At 40.6% G+C, this 19802-nt stretch overlaps 2 protein-coding genes across 4 annotated transcripts in view; both read left to right on the forward strand.

Moving 5' to 3' along the window:
- Nucleotides 1-19802, forward strand: part of kcnq1.1 (potassium voltage-gated channel, KQT-like subfamily, member 1.1) — a 48809-nt gene that overhangs the window by 5666 nt on the left and 23341 nt on the right. For all 3 annotated transcript variants that reach the window (XM_086294100.1, XM_086294107.1, XM_086294108.1), the window contains exons 2-5: nt 2034-2124; nt 16545-16671; nt 17244-17322; nt 17786-17882. In XM_086294100.1, the coding sequence (XP_086150226.1) occupies nt 2034-2124; nt 16545-16671; nt 17244-17322; nt 17786-17882 (394 nt within the window). The remainder of the gene's footprint in view (nt 1-2033; nt 2125-16544; nt 16672-17243; nt 17323-17785; nt 17883-19802) is intronic.
- LOC147339381 (uncharacterized) lies at nt 10391-13946 on the forward strand. The gene is made up of 3 exons (XM_086294091.1): nt 10391-10480; nt 12408-12563; nt 12992-13946. The coding sequence occupies exons 2-3, from the start codon at nt 12438-12440 to the stop codon at nt 13223-13225; spliced, it is 360 nt and encodes a 119-aa protein (XP_086150217.1). The 5' UTR covers nt 10391-10480; nt 12408-12437; the 3' UTR covers nt 13226-13946.

Here is a 19802-nt window from a genome sequence, read left to right on the forward strand (position 1 = left end):
AGAAAGTCGTGTACTTGGAAAAATTGAGAAAAAAAAAATCTAGCAATGACCTGACACAAGACCTGAGAGATGTATCTGGCCCTTCATTTGATCCAGCTACTGTTTACTGAAGCCTCATCAGAAATAGTCTCATTGGAAAAGCAGCTGTCAAGAAGCTATTCTTAAAGAAAGAAAACAGGGAGAAAAGGCTGAGGTACACGAAAACTGGACTGAAAATCAGTGGCAATAGGGCTTAAGGAGGGATGAACACTATCAGTCATGGATAGGCTTCCTCAGAGCCCAGAGCTAAACAATACTTGAAGCAGTGTTGGGTTGTCTTGAGAGAGAATGGAACAAAAGGCACCCAACGTCCAAAGAATAGCTTTGAATGTCCTTCAAGAAGCCTGGAGAGGTATTCCTGAACACTAAGAAATTGCAAAAAAAACTTGCTTAAGAGAGTTCAGGCTGTGTTTAAGATTAAAGGTAATCATAACTCTGTTGACTTCCAGGCTTGTTAGAATTGTACAAACTCTGTTTTTCCCATGTATGTTTGCAGAGACACAGCAATACATTTGTGTCTGAGTTAGTCGTCAAAGTTTTCTTCTGTCTGACGGCAGGCAAAAACACTGACATTGAAACAAGAATCCATTCAGAAGTTTTGCCCTTTATCAGCAACATTCCATTCCCAAGGTAACGGAAATGAAAAGCCAATCATTTTAACCTTGGCCCTCCTGGCAACTTTTCGGCGAAGTATCGCATGACAGTTCTGTTAAGCTGCCAAAGTGCGAGTACACTGCTCGGTAACACGGCCGTGGCATCACTGGTGACATCATAATGAAGTGAAAGAGGACAGTAAAATACTATCTTAACTGTGGTGTCATATGGGATCAGAGATATGACTAGAAACTGTGTTTAACTCTGGTTCTCAGCAATGCACCCTGTGATTTAAAAGTAGATCATATGTGATGAGCAGCTGTTGAATTATTGGCTAAAGAATTGCAATGCTTAACACTAGCATTACTTGAGCTCTGTAAGCTGAGGTTACTGCAGTACTGCAATGATAAAAATTTAAAACACGAACGTCTGTCTTGTTGGACTGAAGCACATGTGAGAAGGTTATGGGTTTGAAAATGGTTTATCACTTATATTACAGTTAGTCCTGCTTTTCCACCTTCCTTTAATGTCGTCAAATTAAACAAAACCTTTCCCTTTGACTTTTATGAACAGCAGAGGGAAAAAATCAATAAAATTGATGTTATGTTACAAGGTACTGTGTAGACTTTTTAAATAAAGTCTGCTCTTTTCTTTCAAATAACAAAAACATTGTTAGAATTTAATCTCAAGGTCACATGGGTAGTAGGTTTTTGGTTTAGTGTCACAGCAGTTTAAAGCTTTATATCAACAATATATATTACTCAAGTAGTATGAGGAGTTTCAGACATCTCATTGTTTCTGCATTTGAAATGCTTGTGACCTTGAAAGGGATAAGGAGAATGTTAAAGAGCAATTTCATGTTTGTTGATACTGCTTGTGGGTTGTGTGCAAACCAGTGTTCCTATTATTTGACAAGTTTATCATGTGCTTTGCATTCATATGGTTGAGTTCAAAAGGTTCCTACTATTTCCTCCAGAGGGCTGTCCTTGAATGTTTTCTCAGATTCAATCAAATACTTTTCATGGTAAAAATACAACATAATGCCATGCTGTCTGGAACCTTCTTTTTTTTTGTAAGGTTGTTCAGAAGCTTAAACCCAAAGCAGACACCAAAGCTGACTGAATTTTTGCAGCTTAAATCAAAGTGTGAACTGCTGACATAAATATGAGGTGAGGTATTGAAAAATGGAGTGAGGATTTTGCAGTTACATGTCTTGACTGACAATTTATGCAAACTTTTGACTTAGGGAAAATAAAACTGATTGATAGTGAATATCCATTTGGCTAGTAGTATGCAATTGGATGTTATAAAAAATTATGGTGCTATGTATGAACTGTATTGTAAAACTTCATAAAACCTTTTAATCAAGATTAATGTATGTTCTCTTTCATTCTCTGCAGATTTCTGATAGTTTTGGCCTGTTTGATCCTCAGTGTTCTCTCTACCATTCAGCAGTACCAGGCCCTGGCGCATACAACACTCTTCTGGGTGGTGAGTGTTCAATTTTAAAATTAAGAAAAGGAACAACTGAGATTTTCTTAAAGAACATTGGTTTGTGCCTGGTTTGTTGTTATTTGGGTTTTTTCTTGTGTATAGAGCTTTACATAGCGTGGACAACAAATTTTACAATAGCTTTAATATTTCATCCAGAAGGTACCCCTGTCCGATGCTGGAACTGCCTCAACTGTTTAGACAAACAGTGGCTTTACTCTGAGCTCCTCCAAAATGACCAAGCGTCTCACCCTATCTCCAAGCAATGGTCAAGACATCCGATTCTTGTATCTCAGATATTATTTTTTTGGTCATAGCTCACAGCTTATGCCCATAGGCAAGGATAGGAATGTTACCAAGTAGATGAGTTAAAGTATCTCTGTGTAGACTGTGTAGACATTAACATCTTTAAATATACCTTGTCATTATATAAAATTTTAGTGATACTGACAAGAAATTTTCATAATTACGTGACATTTTTTTATATTGTGTCTGTTTATGTAAAAGCAAAAAAGGTCCTTTAGTAGCCATTGTGATTATGACAATAGAGACAGACTGAGTCAGATACTGTATTCTGCAGGTGATTAGTTGTTTGCTGTTCTTTTCCCTTTTATCAGTTAATGTTTATTTCATCTAACCATGGCCATTCCATGACCTTAGCTTAGAGTGAGGCCTATAAATAATGCAGCATTCTCATGCTGTAATCTCCTCTGAAGTGCTGAAGGCTCAGTTACCACCTTTTAATACATAATCAAACCAACCAGGACACAGTGACTGAAGATACCACGGGGGAAGAAAGAATTAATACTATGGATTCCAAAAAAAGATCTGTTTGCACATAATCATAAAGAAGGTGTTTGCTAGATGCTCAGTGACCCAGCGAGTACTAGAGGGACTACTCTCTCTAGAGGTACCAAAGTTTATGACATAAAAACAATCTGATTTTGTTCCTGATGGTCTGCTGTAAGCTTCAAGTAGGCATACAAGGAATAAAAAAGGAGTCACTGTGGAACAGGAGGTCCTGCTACCGTACCTCATGTTGTGCTATAATAACCACACACATCCACAGGTACAGTCACGGCCACAATTCACATTTTATTTGACAACAGAAATGAGTCATGGGGCTCATAAGCAGGGGGCTACGAAACAGGTTTGCAATTATTTTATGAATATATTGTTTGCTGTATTGAATTCACTGACAGTTTCCAAGGTCCTCGTGTCAAATCTGCTGTGCCGTATGACCAGACAAACTACCAAATACACGTCACAACAACACTTTCAAGCAATTACTGACAGTATCGGGATCTTCATGCTTGATGGTTGCAGTGATCCACGAAAGGTAGCAATGTGCGAGTACAAGATAAGGAAAAGAAGACAGTTCTAAAAAAATGTATGGATATATTTTTTAAGGTTGTAGACTTACTTGTTAGGCTGTAAAGATATGCAGGGTGCGTTTGCCAAGAAATGCTGAATCTAAACTGGTTTTGTGTATTTTTAATTATCCTGATCAGCAGTCTGTGACCCACTTGTTTCTGAAAGACGGAAGAAGTGTGACCGAGGTTTAAAAGAATACAAATCAAAAGCAAGATTCACCTCTTTTTCTCACAGCCTGTCCTCCCTTTTGAGTCTCCTCATCCGATCTTTTATATGACTTCTATCATCTGCTCGGCACCTTTGTTTTGTCTCTTTGTGTTGGCCTACGTAACACAAACAAGCCCAATTGGGATGCAGAAGGCTTCTGTTCTTTGCTAAACAGCTGTCTTTAAATCAGTTTTTAAAAATGATGATGGTGCAATTAACAGTGACCGAGTTACGATGTATATTTTGATTTTGTCTGTGCGATGTGATACGTGGATAAAGCACTGTCTAAATGTCAGTGTCACGGTTCAGCTGGTCGCTGATCAGCTGTTTCGCTCTCCCTCTAGTTCTCTTTCTCTCTCTCTCTCTCTCTCTCTCTCTCTCTCGCCAGGGCGGAACTCATTATGGGTTCACACCCTTGGCCTCCGGCGGAGGTATGGCAAGTGGAATGGGAAAACGGAACAGGAATTATGAAGACGAGAGTGAGCAACCCATGCAAATAGGACGCTCCAGATTAACGCCGGAAGAGCGACAACGGCGTTGGAGAGCTGGTGAATGCTTCTACTGCGGCCGTAAGGGCCATATGGCCGTTTACTGTCCTGACCAGCCAAAAGACCGCGCCCGCCAGTAGAGGGGAGAGTACGGGTGGGCGAAGTTTCCTGTTCACAATCTCCTCCTCGCTTGATGCTTGCGGCTAAACTAACGGTTCGTTCTGTTTCTCACCCACTCCACGCACTAATTGATTCAGGTGCAGAGCAGAATTTCATTGATGAGTCCCTCGCTCAAGAATTAAAACTAAACACTAAACCACTGCCACACTCACTCCAAGTTACCGCCCTCAGTGGGCAGCGTCTCCCGGATATCACCCGTATTACTGAGCCAATATCATTAACCCTCTCTGGTAATCATTCTGAGATGTTGCAGTTATTTGTGTTTAAGGCTAGTCACCACTAGTCTTAGGGTTCCCCTGGTTATGTCAACACAACCCAGTCCTGGATTGGAGGAAGTAAAGCATTCTAGGGTGGGGAGAGGAATGTCATATGTCTTGTCTAAAAGCCGCAACTCCACCCGCGAACCCTCAGAGTAACCCCCCACCATCAGAGTCACCCGATCTCTCATCTGTGCCCTCAGTCTATCACGATCTTAAGCAGGTTTTTTGTAAAGATAGAGCACGTTCTCATTCCCCTCACCGGCCGTACGACTGCGGAATTGATCTTCTCCCAGACGCCCCATTTCCTACCAGCCGATTATACAGTCTTTCACAGCCTGAACGGAACAGCATGGAAAAGTACATTAACGAGTCGCTCGCCGCAGGTCTGATTCGCCCGTCATCATCCCCTGTTGTGGCGGGGTTCTTTTTTGTTGCTAAGAAGGACAAGAGCTTACGGCTGTGCATAGATTATCGAGGCCTCAACAATATCACCACCAAAAACAAATACCCACTACCACTACTGATATCACCCTATGAACTGCTCCAAGGGGCCACAGTTTTTACAAAGCTGGATCTGCGTAACGCGTACCATCTGGTTAGGATACAAGAGGGGGATGAATGGAAGATGGCTTGTAACACACACTTGGGCCATTTTGAGTACCTCGTTATGCCGTTTGGTCTAACCAATGCCCCAGCTGTGTTCCAGGCTTTTGTCAACGACGTGCTCCGAGACGTCCTTAACCACTTTGTGTTCATCTAACTTGACGACATTCTCATCTTTTCACGCTCCGTCTCTGAACATGAACGTCCGGCTGGTTTTGCAACGTCTTCTCAAGAACTGTCTCTTCATGAAAGGTGAGAAGTGTGAATTTCATGTGACCACCGTTTCATTCCTGGGCTACATCATTGAACAGGGTAATCTCAGGCCCGACCCAGCTAAGGTCCAAGCTGTCAATAATTGGCCCGTCCCGACAAACCGCAAGCAAATCCAAAGTTTCCTGGGTTTTGCTCATTTCTACAGACGATTCATCCGTGACTACAGTAAGCTTGCTCTCCCACTAACTCGTCTCACATCTCCCAAGGTTCCCTTCTGCTGGAAGGAGTCAGCACAAAGGGATTTCAGCCTCCTGAAGGCTCGTTTCTCCTCCACACCCATCCTGGTTCAACCTGACCTCGGCCTGCAGTTTGTCGTGGAGGTGGATGCCTCGGACACAGGGGTGGGGGCCATTCTATCCCAGCAACAGAAGGGTAAGCTCCATCCCTGTGCCTTCTACTCTCGCCGTCTCTCATCTACTGAACAAAATTATGACGTTGGGGACAGGGAACTGTTAGCCATTAAGCTCGCTCTAGAGGAATGGCGTCCCTGGCTGGAGGGCGCTGCCCAGCCGTTTGTAGTTTGGACAGACCATAAAAATTTGGAATATATCCGTTCAGCGAAGCGGCTTAATGCCCACCAGGCATTAAGCATTTCACAAGATTTCAGTTTACTATAACCTACAGGCCAGGTTCCCGCAACACCAAACCCGACGCTCTCTCTCGTCAATTCACTGCCTCTGAGGAGACTGCTCGAGACTCTCCCATCATTCCCCCCTCGTGTGTCATTGGGGCCCTGACGTAGGAGGTTGAACCAGCCATTAGGGGGGCCCAACGAACAGAACCAGACCCAGGAACTGGTCCTCCTGGACTACTCTTTGTGCCCTTCAAGAAGCCTGGAGAGATGTTAATCAGCCAACCTCTGGTCTCCTTCAGCCCCTGCCTACGCCAAGCCGCCCCTGGTCCCACATCGCTGTCGATTTCGTCACGGGATTGCCACCTTCGTCAGGTAACTCTGTCATTCTATCATTGATCGTTTTTCTAAAGCAGCTCACTTTGTTGCCCTTCCCAAGCTTCCCACGGCCCTGGAAACCGCCCAGCTCCTGATGAACCACGTCTTCCGTCTCCATGGAATTCCGGTGGATATAATCTCAGACAGGGGTCCGCAATTCACGTCTCGTGTGTGGAAGGAGTTCTGTTCCTCCCTGGGAGCTCAGGTCAGTCTTTCCTCTGGCTTTCACCCGCAGACTAAGGGTCAAACAGAGCGAGCCAATCAGGAGCTTGAGGCGGCCCTCCGATGCGTGGCCTCCACCCATCAGACCACCTGGAGCAAGCAGCTCCTTTGGATTGAGTACGCCCACAATAGCCTCACCTCCTCGGCCACCAGAGTGTCCCCTTTTGAGGCGTCTCTGGGTTTCCACCACCTCTGTTTGCCGCTGTAGAGGGTGAGCATTTCGTACCTTCTGTCCAGCAGCACATCCAAAGGTGTTGGCGCGCTTGGAGGACCACACGGGCTGCCCTTCTCCGCACGGCTTAGCAGAACAAGTGCCTGGCGGACCGCCATGGGACCCCGGCACCAGTTTATGCACCCAGACAAAAGGTTTGGCTGTCGACCAGATTCATTCCGCTTAGAGCTGAGTCTAAGAAACTGTCTCCTATCTTTATTGGTCCCTTTGTGATTGACTCTCTGGTGAACCCGGTGTCGGTCCATCTTAAGCTGCCCTGAAACATGCGGATCCACAATGTTTTTCACGTCTCTCAAGTGAAGCCCTGTCTTTCCAGCCCCCTGTGCCCTCCTTCCAGGCCCGCCCGGGTCATCGATGGCCATCTGGCCTTCACCATCTCGCGCATCATAGATGTCAAGCGCAGGGGGCGTGGTTTGCAGTACCTTGTGGATTGGGAGGGCTACGGAATGGAGGAGCGGTCTTGGATCCCACGTGCGGCCCTTCTGGACAGGAACATGGTGCGGGCGTTCCATGACGCTCATCCTGAGAAGCCTGGGGGTCGCGGGGAGGCTCCCGTTGGGGGGGAGGGGGGTACTGTCACGGCCTGGAGGTTCAGCTGGTCGCTGATTCTCTCCCCCCCAGGGCGGAACTCGTTATGGGTTCACCCCCTCGGAGGAGGAAACACCTGTGCCTCATCAGTGTGGATGGCATTTAAGCCAGGAAGCAACGGCTGTTCTTCGCTGGATCGTTGTGAGAATCGCGTCAGTGAAAGTCGAGCATCTAGCAAGTGTTTTTCCATGTAGTTGTGTGTTTGGGATCTAACGAGCATTTCTTTGTGTGCAGACCCTCTGGAGTGTTTTCCCTGGTGTCCCCTGAGTGACGAGTGTCCGAGTGGATTCATGTTTGGAGAGAGACAAGAGTATTCACCTGGATTTCCCCCGGAGCCCTGCCCCTCTCACCTTTTGTAGATAGCACTGCCTCACACCTTTTGTATATACACTCATTGGACATTGCTCATTAATAAATTCTCTTGTGTGCATCAATCCCTGGAGTCCAGTGCGTGAGTCCACCTTGTACACCGTGACAGTCAGAGTAAACAGATGTTTCATTTTGACCATTTTTTTGTTTTGAAACCCCAAATGTCAGTGTGTGCTGTTTAAAAAAAAAAACAATCTATTTCATTTATTGATGGCCCTGACCGCTGCATTACAAAAAAAACAACAACAAAAAACATTTTAGGGACAGTTTTGCTCATACTATATAAGTGACTTTTCTACAAACAATTTCAGTGTGTCCCGCTGGCCTAAGAGGGCAAAAGCGCCTCCTCTAAAATCAATAGTAAATGAGATCAACTTAACCCCGAGACACCAGCAGCTGAGCACAGAGGAGCTGTCTGGGTGATGAGTGAGTCACTCAAGCTTGGATAAAAGAAAACCTAAAGAAAGGATAAAAAGGATTTTGAGGAGGACTGGAGCGTGCCACATGTGACAAGTTCACCTTGGCCTGAGGATAATGGGATAAAATAGTCATGGTGGGTCATGAGTCGGCACATCTCAAATCCTACAGGTTTATTTTCTGCTTCATATACAGGGCTGCTGTGTGTTCTTCTGTTTAAAAGTCAGACTTGTAATTTAAAAAAGAAACCAAAAAAGTCTGAAAGTCTTTTATTAATAAATACTATGGTATCATCAAATATACATGCATTTTATTGCAACCTGTTTTTCTGCCTTAGGTTCACCCTCTGGAGATATTTAATCTTCTTATTCTTCTCTTCTACACAGATAATGAATAATTAATATTTGCTGCTAAAATCTCAAACATTCATCTCTTCCATCCTGCATCCCTGAGGGACTGTTTTGTACTTTGTGCTTTCTAGTTTAGAGATTTGCTCTGACCCTGCTACTCTTTCATTCTTTCCTCCCCCACCACTGAAGCCTCTCCTTTGTCTTGTTTCTTTCTTCCTGTATGCTCAAGGTTAACAGAAACCTCTCTGTTCTTTAGTTGGAGATGGAGCTTTGGCTGGCACTGTGTAGTAGTGTTTTTGGCCAGATGCTTGGCGGTTTGCCCAAAGGATTCACATTCTCAAAAGAATTTGTTTATTTCTTTTTGGATCCAGAGCACCGTGACCTATTTAAAGTATAGCTGCATTGTTTTTGAGTGTGTCAAAGTGCAAAGGAATTCAGGCAATCTAAGCTGGCTGACCTGGAATTTCACTAATGGAGACCAGTAACTCATCCTTCAGTGTAGATTACTATTAAATAGATTTTGGGGGGGGGGGGTGGACACCAAAGGGTGGGATCTCAGCCTGGTTGGGGGGCTCCTTGGCCTCCCTCCTGCTGTGTGCCCAGCCCGGAGGCTGCGGTCTGTGACCGGCTCCCGGTGCAGACGGCTCTCTGTTATAATGTTTCCTCACTTGGCTCATGCGAGCCCAGCCCAATTTTTACTCTTTAAGTGTGCGCGTGTGTGTATGTGTGTGTGGGTGGGGGTGGGGGGATATATGTGTATTGAGAGTGTGGGGAGTGAGTTGGAGGGTGGGGTGGGCTGCTTTTAACTATGTAAAGCACTTTGTGCTACATTTTTTCTGTATGAAAAGTGCTTTATAAATAAAGATTGATTGATTGATTGATTGATTGATTGATTGATTGATTGATTGATTGATTGATTGATTGATATAGTGAGAGTCTAACATAAGGGAACGAGGCAGGAATGAGAATCAGTGATTTGTCTCGGTCAAAAGAAATCTTGCATTGAGGACTTCAGGGAAGGACCCTCAGCGTGGAGACAATGATTTCAGGAGGTGTTTTCGATTTGTTGTCACCCCCCCTTGTGGTTCTCATAATAAGACAAAAAGGATGGAAGAAGCAGAGTTGGGTGGGTTTGTAGGGGTGAGGGATTTGAGAGGAGTGAGATCTAGCGTAGCAGCGGGGCTAGGCACGAGAAGCTGGATGAGAATGAGGATTGATCTTTGCCACCTTTTTTTCGCTTGTTCACCCCCCCCCATTTCCCCATTTTCCCTTCTGTAAATAGCTTCCTTGTCAAAATGTGCTGCATTGTTTTCTTCTAAATAAAAAACAGACAGCTGTGTTTAGGTTTGATTTCTGACCAAAGGACGCATCCTTAAGGTCTTGTAAACAAAAAACGATAAATTCCTAATCTTAACTAATAATTGTTTGCAAAATCATTTTTCTCTCTAAATTCCGAAAACCACATCGTCTTAGCTCACGTCTTATCTACTCTGTGACTGATGGCATGTTGTCACCTGTCAGTGAAATAGAGTAAAACCACTGTCAGTATTCTGTGCACACTGAAAAAAATGCAATAGGGTGGTTGTTGAATTTGCATAGAATTACTTCATATATCCAGCATGACTAATTTAAATTTCACATCTAAACATATTTTTGTCTTTTAATTTTCACATATTCTTTAAGAATATTCATTCTTTTAGAACAAATCATGTTGAAAAGAAACAAGTTAGTCGTGTTTTATCCTCAAGCTCCGCCCCCTGGAAAGGAAAAATCGGCTGCACTGTCCGCCATTTTTGTCTCTCGCTTTGGAAAATCTACTACCATCTGGAGTTTTACACTTGAAGGTAAATAAGATTTTAAAGCTAACACACCAGTGAGAAAGAGTGTAGACCCTTTATATATGTGGACGTTTACTGGGGTGTTGTTATTTTACAGGTATGTGGGCTGTTTATCGAAAACCATGAAAGGCTAATGTTAGGCTCCAGTTAGCTAATGGTAACCGAAATTATGCGATAAGCAAATTAGTAATTAACATATATAATGTGAGTTAATATTGTTTGTATATTCTTTCAGTCTAAATTAACAGACTATTACAAACTTGCATCGGTGTCTGTAGTAAGTGGTGGTACCTGCAGTGTCTTAACCATTAAACAAGCTAATGTAGGGCTGGGATATGACTAGTTTGTTGAAACATGTCTGCTGCCAATGTGACTGCTCACACACGGTAACATTACCAGCACATAGCCACAGCCGCTATAAACATGCTGAAAGGTCAATCTAGCTTCTGTAGTCAGCAGCTGGAAGACTCAACACAGACCCAAGATTCAGTGTAACGGTTATCTAAATGTTGTGTGTCCTGTTTGTAAGCCCAGAAAAAGAAAGTAAATAAAATGACGACCTTGAGCTTCAAGCTAATGTAAGCGTAATGCTATAGCATAAAGCGACTAATGCAATGATGACGTTGTTAAATTAGTAAAAATACAGTAAATATATCCAACATAAATCATTTATCTTTTTGGTCTAAACATAATTAAGTCTCACGCCTTTCACTTGTTTTAGAAGGATGTTCAGTCTTTTAAAACCAGTCATATCAAAATAACAGAAAATAGTTATGTTTTCTGTTGAAACTCCACCCCCCAGGGTGTGTTCTGCGAGGGAAAATTCACTGTGGCGGTCCGCCATTTTTTGTCTTCGCTTAGTTTACGTTTGGTGCTGAGCTTTACTTTGTCGCGGTAAACTGAAAACTACATGTTTGAGAGGAAACGAAGAGAACATCCATTAGATGGGGAAGTTTTTCTCATGAATTGCTGTTGAGCAACATAATGTAAAAAACAAGTCATTCCTTAAGTTAACTAACGATAATGCTAGCTTAAGCTGCGGGACAATATTATGTGCATTAGCTTTTTTTCAGTGTGTGCCCAGTCACATTCGCTTGTTTTTTCTCAGTGAATACAGACTAACAAACTCGTGTCCATTTAGTTAACTGGTTGTACCTAAAATGTTTTAGTTAAACAGTTAAATAAGCTAGTTTGCCATGGGGTGGGCTGTGTTGGGGGGGGGTCTTCACTAAAGTCGGTTTATTTAGGGCATGACACCTATGCAGTACTCATTAGGAGAGGAAGTGCATGACGTGGGGCTTTATTTCATGTTCTGGGGCAGTGAATGTAATGTACTGATAACATGTTAAAGACACACAAAAACCCAACAAATTGTTTTAACTGATTTATAGAGAAACTGAGAGGAGGGCTTAAAGAGATAAAAATAATGACGATAGAAATATGTTAAATTTATTTTTTCTGTATCGATATATGGTGCTTATCCCTGCTGAAGGGCAGATTGGTGTTGCTTCAGAACAATTCTCTAGCGCTGTTACGTAGAGGTGTTACAGTTAAGGTTTTAATAACATTATTTTATTTACTAGTGAAGATTTGCATATGTTATCTCACATTCTGTAAGGTAAATTTTCTGGAGAAGTCAAATTAACTAATTTAACTAAGTATTAATGAAAGACCTTGATGTGTATATGACAATAATAGATGTAGTTTCTGGGTCATTTGGCAGAACTGCAAAATGGCCAGAAGGAGGCAACTGCTGTGGTTGCAAACAGGCTTTGGGTGGTATGGAAGTAAGGGCAACTATGGAACTGCTCAGCAACATGGGACCCATAGCTAATAAATAGTAATATGACAAAAAATAACAACTTTGTGTGGATGTAACCTTGTGAGATTTGAGATTTTGACTGCATTTTTATGTGACAACTTCTCTTTTTAGATAAATGCAGAGTTTAAGCGCATTACCACCATGCCACTGCAGTCCAGATTACTCTCGCAGATAGATGTGCTATCTGACAAACTAATAAAGGTCTTCAAAAGGCGAGGAGGACAAATAGGAAGAAGACTTCAGAACATTCTGGAGCCCACGGCCCAGGTAAGAAAAAAATTAATTTGTGTATACACTTTAGGGAAAATAATAATTTTAACAAAATGCTGCTTGTCACTCTATGCCAGGAGTATGTTGAAAATCACCTGGGATTTTCACAATTTACCATGGGTGCGTTTTTTTTTTTTTTCTTCTTTTACCTGCATTAGAACTATGTGTGGAGTTCATAGTTGAACACCTCTCTATGCTCTGACAGTATTCTGCTTCTTTGCATGGAGATTTCACTTCAGAAATGCATTACCTTTTTGAGCATTCTGAGGACTCAAATCACATGCTGTAATGAATCCATTTTTGTTCACCTAATGTGTTAATGTTAACATTTTTTGGAATAGTGACACAGATTAAAATAAGATTTGGTATAATGTTCTTTGACCAGTGTTCTGTTTAATTAAATTTTGGAATTCTGCATTTTCTAGGCCACAGATGAAGCCATTATCCAACGATCTAATAAGGAAACAACCATGGGAATTTACATCATAAAGTCAAGAGATGTCAATAGCAGCCCTGAGGACATCCGGATAGTCCTTGAAGGCCAGAGAGTCTGGCAGGATTTGGATAACTATACCCTAGCAGCTGCAATGCTGTTTGGACTAATGTACACTTTGAACCTCACCTACCCACTGGAAAAGTATACCTTCGAGGTATTATAGAAACTGGTTATGGAGCTCAAAAGGAACAGCCTTTCAAAGAAGGCCCAGGTTTTCAGGACCAGACTGTACGATTGAACAGTTTTCCAGTTATGATGTGGGAACAACATGTTTACCTCTTCGAATATGTACCATCCTTTCTTTTAAGCCAGCACTAGTAAAGTTGCAGTACATAGTGAAACTTATTTTTCTGGCACTTTTCAACTCGGGGCCTTTATTACTGCAGTTTTCACTTTTCAAGCCATGGCTCTTTTAAAAAAGAATTAAAACTTTGAATGTCCATTTTTCTCAATGGAAATGGTGCCTTGCACCAATTTCACCAGTTTGCAATTTTTTTCCCAAGGTGCACCACTACAAACAGATTGCATCGTCTAGTATTAGTGATTGTGATGTTTAGTGATAGAAGCAAGCCAATACTAATCAGTTTAGGTCTCTTGGTTGTGTGCCTGTGGGTTATAATGTTATTTTAAGTCTCTTCTTTGTGTCATTTTAATAATTACACCCCTGTTGCCATATTACCTTATGGCTCTTACATTTAAAAAACTATTTTTTACATAAGCGCGATGTCATAAGGCCCCACAATGTTGAATTCAACTTACAGAAGATAACTTTGAGGAATGTTGTGGAATGTTTTTCAAGAGATGCATTGTACAAATATGACTCATGTATATTTTGGAAGCCTGAATTGAAAGTCCGTTGTTACAACTGTGTAGTATTTTCAAAAATACAGGTCATTGTTCAAAAATGTTTTGCTTATTTCTTTGATTGAAGACAAAGTGTACAGTACATACAGTAAGATCAGCCTTAATTTAGTTTTATTTATTGAACACTCAATTATATATTAGATTATATATTATATATTAGAAATTTGTTATAAAATAAAATAAGCTTACCATAAAATAATCTTGTCAATATAACATATAGTAGTCCAGTACAATTAACACAAAAAGTTCATGTCTGATAAACAAGTGGTTTCTACTGTATAAATATTTGACCGGAATGAAAAACATAACAACAACATAAAAAAGTCATGTTCATGTTACCAGAAAAATGTGTGCAGGTATAACATAAAAAACTAAGGTTAACCAAACATAGCTTAATTTCGTGCAACCGATTACAATAATTTTTTTACGTTTATCCCACTGATTATTTTTTTCAGTGCATCTATCAGCTGTCTATAACACTGTTGTCACGTGCAGACACAAGACACAAACACTAAAAAAAATTGCTCTGCAGTACCCGAGGTAAAGAAAACTTTTAACTCAAGCTCCACGATTCACACCAGAGCTTTTGATGTAGAAATCCTTGCTGCAAAATTAAATACTTTAACATTTTACATATTAGCTTCCAGGAACACACTTTAGCATATTAATAATCCAATTTTCATTTTACAAGGTTTACATTTTTAGCTCAAATAATGAAAACAGCTCCAAAAGCTCTGAGATTTCGCCCTTAAAACACAATTTGCTCATCCAAAAAAAAAGAAAAGGAAAAAAAAAACTAAGGAAAGGTTAGTGATTTACTGTCAGACAGCTGCTATCCTGAGACGTGGAGTTTATTGTTGCCCCATCAGTCCCGTCCACATAGTCCGAGAACCGCTGGGTTACACAAGCAATGTAGCTTTTAATGATAAGTATATCTTAAATATGTTGATAGGCTGCTTTTAGGCTTTGCTAGCTTTAGACCAGATTAGTTCCTACAATAGATGGTAAAAAGTTACCATTGTTATACGCCCCACTGCTTTTTGCGCCACCATTTTGAAGCCTTTAAGTTTGCAACTTCCGTTTTAGCATCTTGATTTTTTTAAACTGGGTGAACCACATTTGACAAGGAAATGTGGCTAAGAGTAGCACTGGCTGCTAATTTGGTTAGCAAGGTGCATTGACAGGCTAATACTCAAAGATCTTAAAGAAATTTGGACTTACCTATCACATAAAGGTACTAGGACACTAAACAAGCATAACTTTAAGCCATAATACATTTTAAATGGGTTATTAAACTATAACTGCTTTGCTATTATCACAAAGAGGGAACTTAGCTTAAGAGAACGCAATAGTAAACATTTTTCTGACACAATGTGACAAGAGGCGCAGGTCTGACTGTGGGATAGGACTTCTAACTGAAAATTCCTTAGCCAGTGAGCCAGTGTCATACTATAGCTAATCACCATTTTAAAACATAGTATGACTGAGAGTTACAAAACAGACTGAATCTGTTATTCTGTAACACCCATAATCACTGACTGAGAACATCAGCTCAACAGGAAAGTGTATACAGTAGTGCGGTCAGAAAGCTGTTTTCAGTTAGTGTTCAGATACAGTATGACTTTAAGGCATTTTCACATTGGCTATTTTTCTAGCTCTGAAACTGTGTCAATGCTTGGATTTAATTATTTGGGGCAAGCTGCAAATTATATTCACGAAACTTTCACATTGGCTAATTAGTCAGTATAACCTAAGAAACTGTCACTGGGCTACCAGCTGCTATGAGTTTTCTCTCCTCTACACTGTCATTGTAGACAACTAAGCTAGGCTAACAAGCTGCTGGCTGTAGCTTCACTGTACAGAAAAATGAGTGGAACTTCAGATAAAATCAAGTATCTTTTCTAGAATGTTTAAGTTTTTGTTCTATTAAAAGAAAAATATCAAAATGGATAGTTTGCCTTCCTCTTTAAAACCACCTTAATCCTTGGGTAACATTTGCATGTGAGCAGCTAATGTAGCTTCAAGCTGCCACAATCAGCAGTAATGGGTGGGCTACAGAGGTCTTATAACCTACTTTTTTTCTCACTGTACACCTCCAGATTTTCATCAAATCCCAGCTGATGCTGACTCAAGTACTCAAGTCACTCTGAAATATATCAGATCTTATACGACTCTCTCCAGAGATAGAAAGACTTTATGTAACATTGCTCACATATATATTCTTCAAGATTTAATAACTTGGATGCGTAAAATAATCAAAATCCAGTTTCAAAATCAACTAAATAGAGATAAAGATTATTGAACCACCTGTCAGAAAGCACACATACCTTATTTTATCGGGTACATTAAATTATTTTAACAGCTGACTCAAATCAATGATGTGATACAAATAGGAAGTAGCAAATGGAGTATGCACAGAATGAAAATGAATATTTGACAAATTGGAAGTGTTATCAGGTTTATCTTGGTCATTAATAAAATTTTATCCATATTATTTGTAACACAAACATTGTTTTAGTCAAAGCAGCTGTTCAGCCGTTTTTGGACCGAACATCCTGCAGCAGCATCTGATGTTTGTTTTTTTCTGCCTCCCTCCCTCTCCCTCATTTGTCTGACAGGAGATTGTCCTTGTGGTGTTCTTCGGTGTGGAATATTTTGTCCGCCTTTGGTCAGCAGGCTGCCGCAGTAAATATGTTGGCATCTGGGGCCGACTACGCTTTGCCAGGAAGCCAATATCTGTTATAGGTAGCAACACAACCCCCGTGTGCACACACACACACACACACACACACACACACACACACACACACACACACACACACACACATATCTTTACACATGCATGCTGACAGACGTATCACTCCCCACCCACGCACAAAATTTAAACAATATCTGTAATATACCCTGAGCTTTATCCCAAAATGAGATATTTAAGACAAATTCAGCATGAAATTAAAACTGTCACTGCAATATTTCTTCCACCTTCAGCTTGTTATTCTTAAATTTGATGCCTCCAGGTGTTTTTTTTTAATATGTTGCAACGAAAATTAGTATTAATAATGTTTGTAACCCGTCTAAGCTAAATTGATTAATAGAATCATTCTGAAATGAAAACTGATGATAATTTCCTAAAATAACACTTTCTGTACTTTCTTCTTTGACCCCCACCGTCCCACCCCACCCCCATATGGAGAACAACACTTCTTCATTTCTTGTTGTATTAACATCATAATCATGAGTGTAAAATTATTCACATTATATACGTTATTGGTTATGGCATATGTAGGCTTAAGACCCCTCATTCTCTATTAATGCAGATCTGATTGTAGTTGTTGCTTCGATAATTGTGCTGTCAGTGGGCTCCAAAGGCCAGGTCTTTGCAACCTCTGCTGTAAGGTAAGAGACTGTGTCTAGTATGTACAAGCAGAAACTTTGTGGCCATAAGTATGAAGATGCTTTCTGTACCTCTGGCCTTGATAACATAACTATGTGCCCCTGCACAAAGCCAGATCCATAATGAATGATTTCATCAGTTTGGGGTGAAAGTTTGTAGCCATGACTGTAAGAACGCACTACACCTCTGGGATTAATCGCTGAACTGCAAGCCAGGCCTATTGCTCACTGCTCTGCAAGGGAGAAAATTAGACGAGTTTGCTCTAACATTTGTAAACGTCGAAAGTCTTTACATAGGAATGGAGACCATTTATGATATATGTGATAAAGATGCACACATGCTTTAGGTATCCAAATATTTCTAGCCTTATTGTGTGTACATGAATATTAACATTCAATTGCTGTGCAGAATAATATCTGCATATAAACACTTTCTCTTTTCCTTTTCCTTTTTTTAATTGACCAGAGGGATTCGCTTTCTGCAAATCCTGCGTATGCTCCACGTTGACCGACAGGGAGGAACGTGGCGTCTCCTGGGCTCAGTTGTCTTCATCCATCGGCAGGTACACAATCACTCCTTTAAAGGCTTCAAATTAGATTTTACGTCCAGAACTATTACCACCACCAGAGCTTCGGAGCATTATTAGTTATCTGCCAGCTTTCTGTCAGGGGATTATGCCAAGGATAGTCTGTCCTCTTCATGTTTTATTTTTCCTTTCTATGCGGTATAAAGAGAAGGTCCTCACATGGGAATACCTCATACAGTTAAATGAGTATTCAGCCGAGAACCACAACAAAAGCGCCACTGCGTAATAGCTTGGGTTTTTGGGATATAGGCTCATCTGCTGGAGAGGGCCATGTCTTTCTCTAGGGTATCATTCAGCTGAGACACAGAGGTGGACATGATTAGCCCCAGTGGTCACAGTAGTTGTCCTTAGTGTCAGTATAAAAAGAGAGAGTGATGAGCAGGGGATCAAGGATGTTACTCATCCAGTACCACCTACCATGCTTTCTTGTATTGGCCTTGGCTGATTTTGCTTGCAGCTGAAGCTGGTTATCATCAGCCACTGACCTCTGCTATGAATGTCAGCACAGGGACATATTGGGGCATTTTCAAATCTGATTTCTGACTGGCTGTAGAAAGCACTTTAGCTTGAAGGTAAAAAAAAAAAATGAAGTTTGGAATGTACTTGTTATTGAAGGAGATTGCAGTATCTATCACAGCTGATATGGCTAGGGGATGAGTTCTTGTTAATCTGCTAAGTTCTGTTTCCTTAGAAACCTCCTTTGTGTTGCATGCTGTGCTCCTAATTAACCGATTGTTTTAAAAGGTCATATTCACCTTCTCATGGTTAGCTCAGCTAAATTACTATTGAATAAAAACAAATATACACACAAATATACCATCTGCAGTGAAAACTTCAACCCAAGAGTGTTGTGCTGCATCTGACTAATTTTGAGGAAGTAACATTTCTTACAAAGCAAGAAAAGGTTAACAGAGATAATGAACATAGTTTATGCAGTCCATCTACAGTTACTTAGGGGGACTGAGACAATGGGATAGTTTGTTTGTTTGTTTTCAAATGTATGCAATCAAGATGTTATTGTTTTTGGTTTATTTCAAGGGTTTAACAAAAGTGTTGCATTAACCTTCTAGCAATTAAAGTCAAGTATACAGAATTATATATATTTCTAAACAGTTCCTAACAGACAAGCAGTTTCATGGTCAAGTCAGGATATTTTCCTGATTATTCTATGGCAAATTATGCAGATGAAAGATCTGGACTTGATTTCAAGTGATGAAATCAGCTGTCCACTGGAACATTCAGAGATCCTATTTTTTTTTTTTTTTTTTTTTGGAGGCTTTTGCTATTTTATTTTTTAATAAACAACCTATATGAACACAAATAAACCAAAATAAACAAATAATCAAAAATAAACAAACGGGTGAACCATCTAGTGTGTATATAAATATATATATATATAAATAACCACACACACACGTACATACACATACCTACATACATATGTATTTGCCTATACACATACATACTGACATATACATATATACACATAACAGTTCAAAAATATGGCATACATAATTACAGAGATTCAAACAAAATCGGGTCTCCTTGACAAAATGTAATGTTTCCATTTATCCCAAATATCACTAAATATGTCATATTGGAGTCTATTAATGAAGGTAATTCTTTCCATTTTAAACATCCCATAAACAATCTCATACCAGTCATTTAGTGATGGAATTTTCACACTAAGCCATTTCTTGGTAATAGTCTTACGGGCAGCCAGACTCAGAATACCATACAACAGCTTGGACATTTTATCTACATTCACTGAGTATAAATATCCAAACAAAAGTTCATCCCAATTAAAAGGAAGTTGCATACTAAAAATAATCTGTAACTCAGAATGAATCGATACCCAAAAAGTGTTGATCAATGGGCAAGACCAAAACAAGGAAG

Source organism: Aulonocara sp. 'chitande type north' Nkhata Bay, linkage group LG1, assembly GCF_057382095.1.
Source record: "Aulonocara sp. 'chitande type north' Nkhata Bay isolate Kocher_YH1m ecotype deep benthic linkage group LG1, A_spYH_male_GT1.1, whole genome shotgun sequence".
NCBI classification, from domain to species: domain Eukaryota; kingdom Metazoa; phylum Chordata; class Actinopteri; order Cichliformes; family Cichlidae; genus Aulonocara; species Aulonocara sp. 'chitande type north' Nkhata Bay.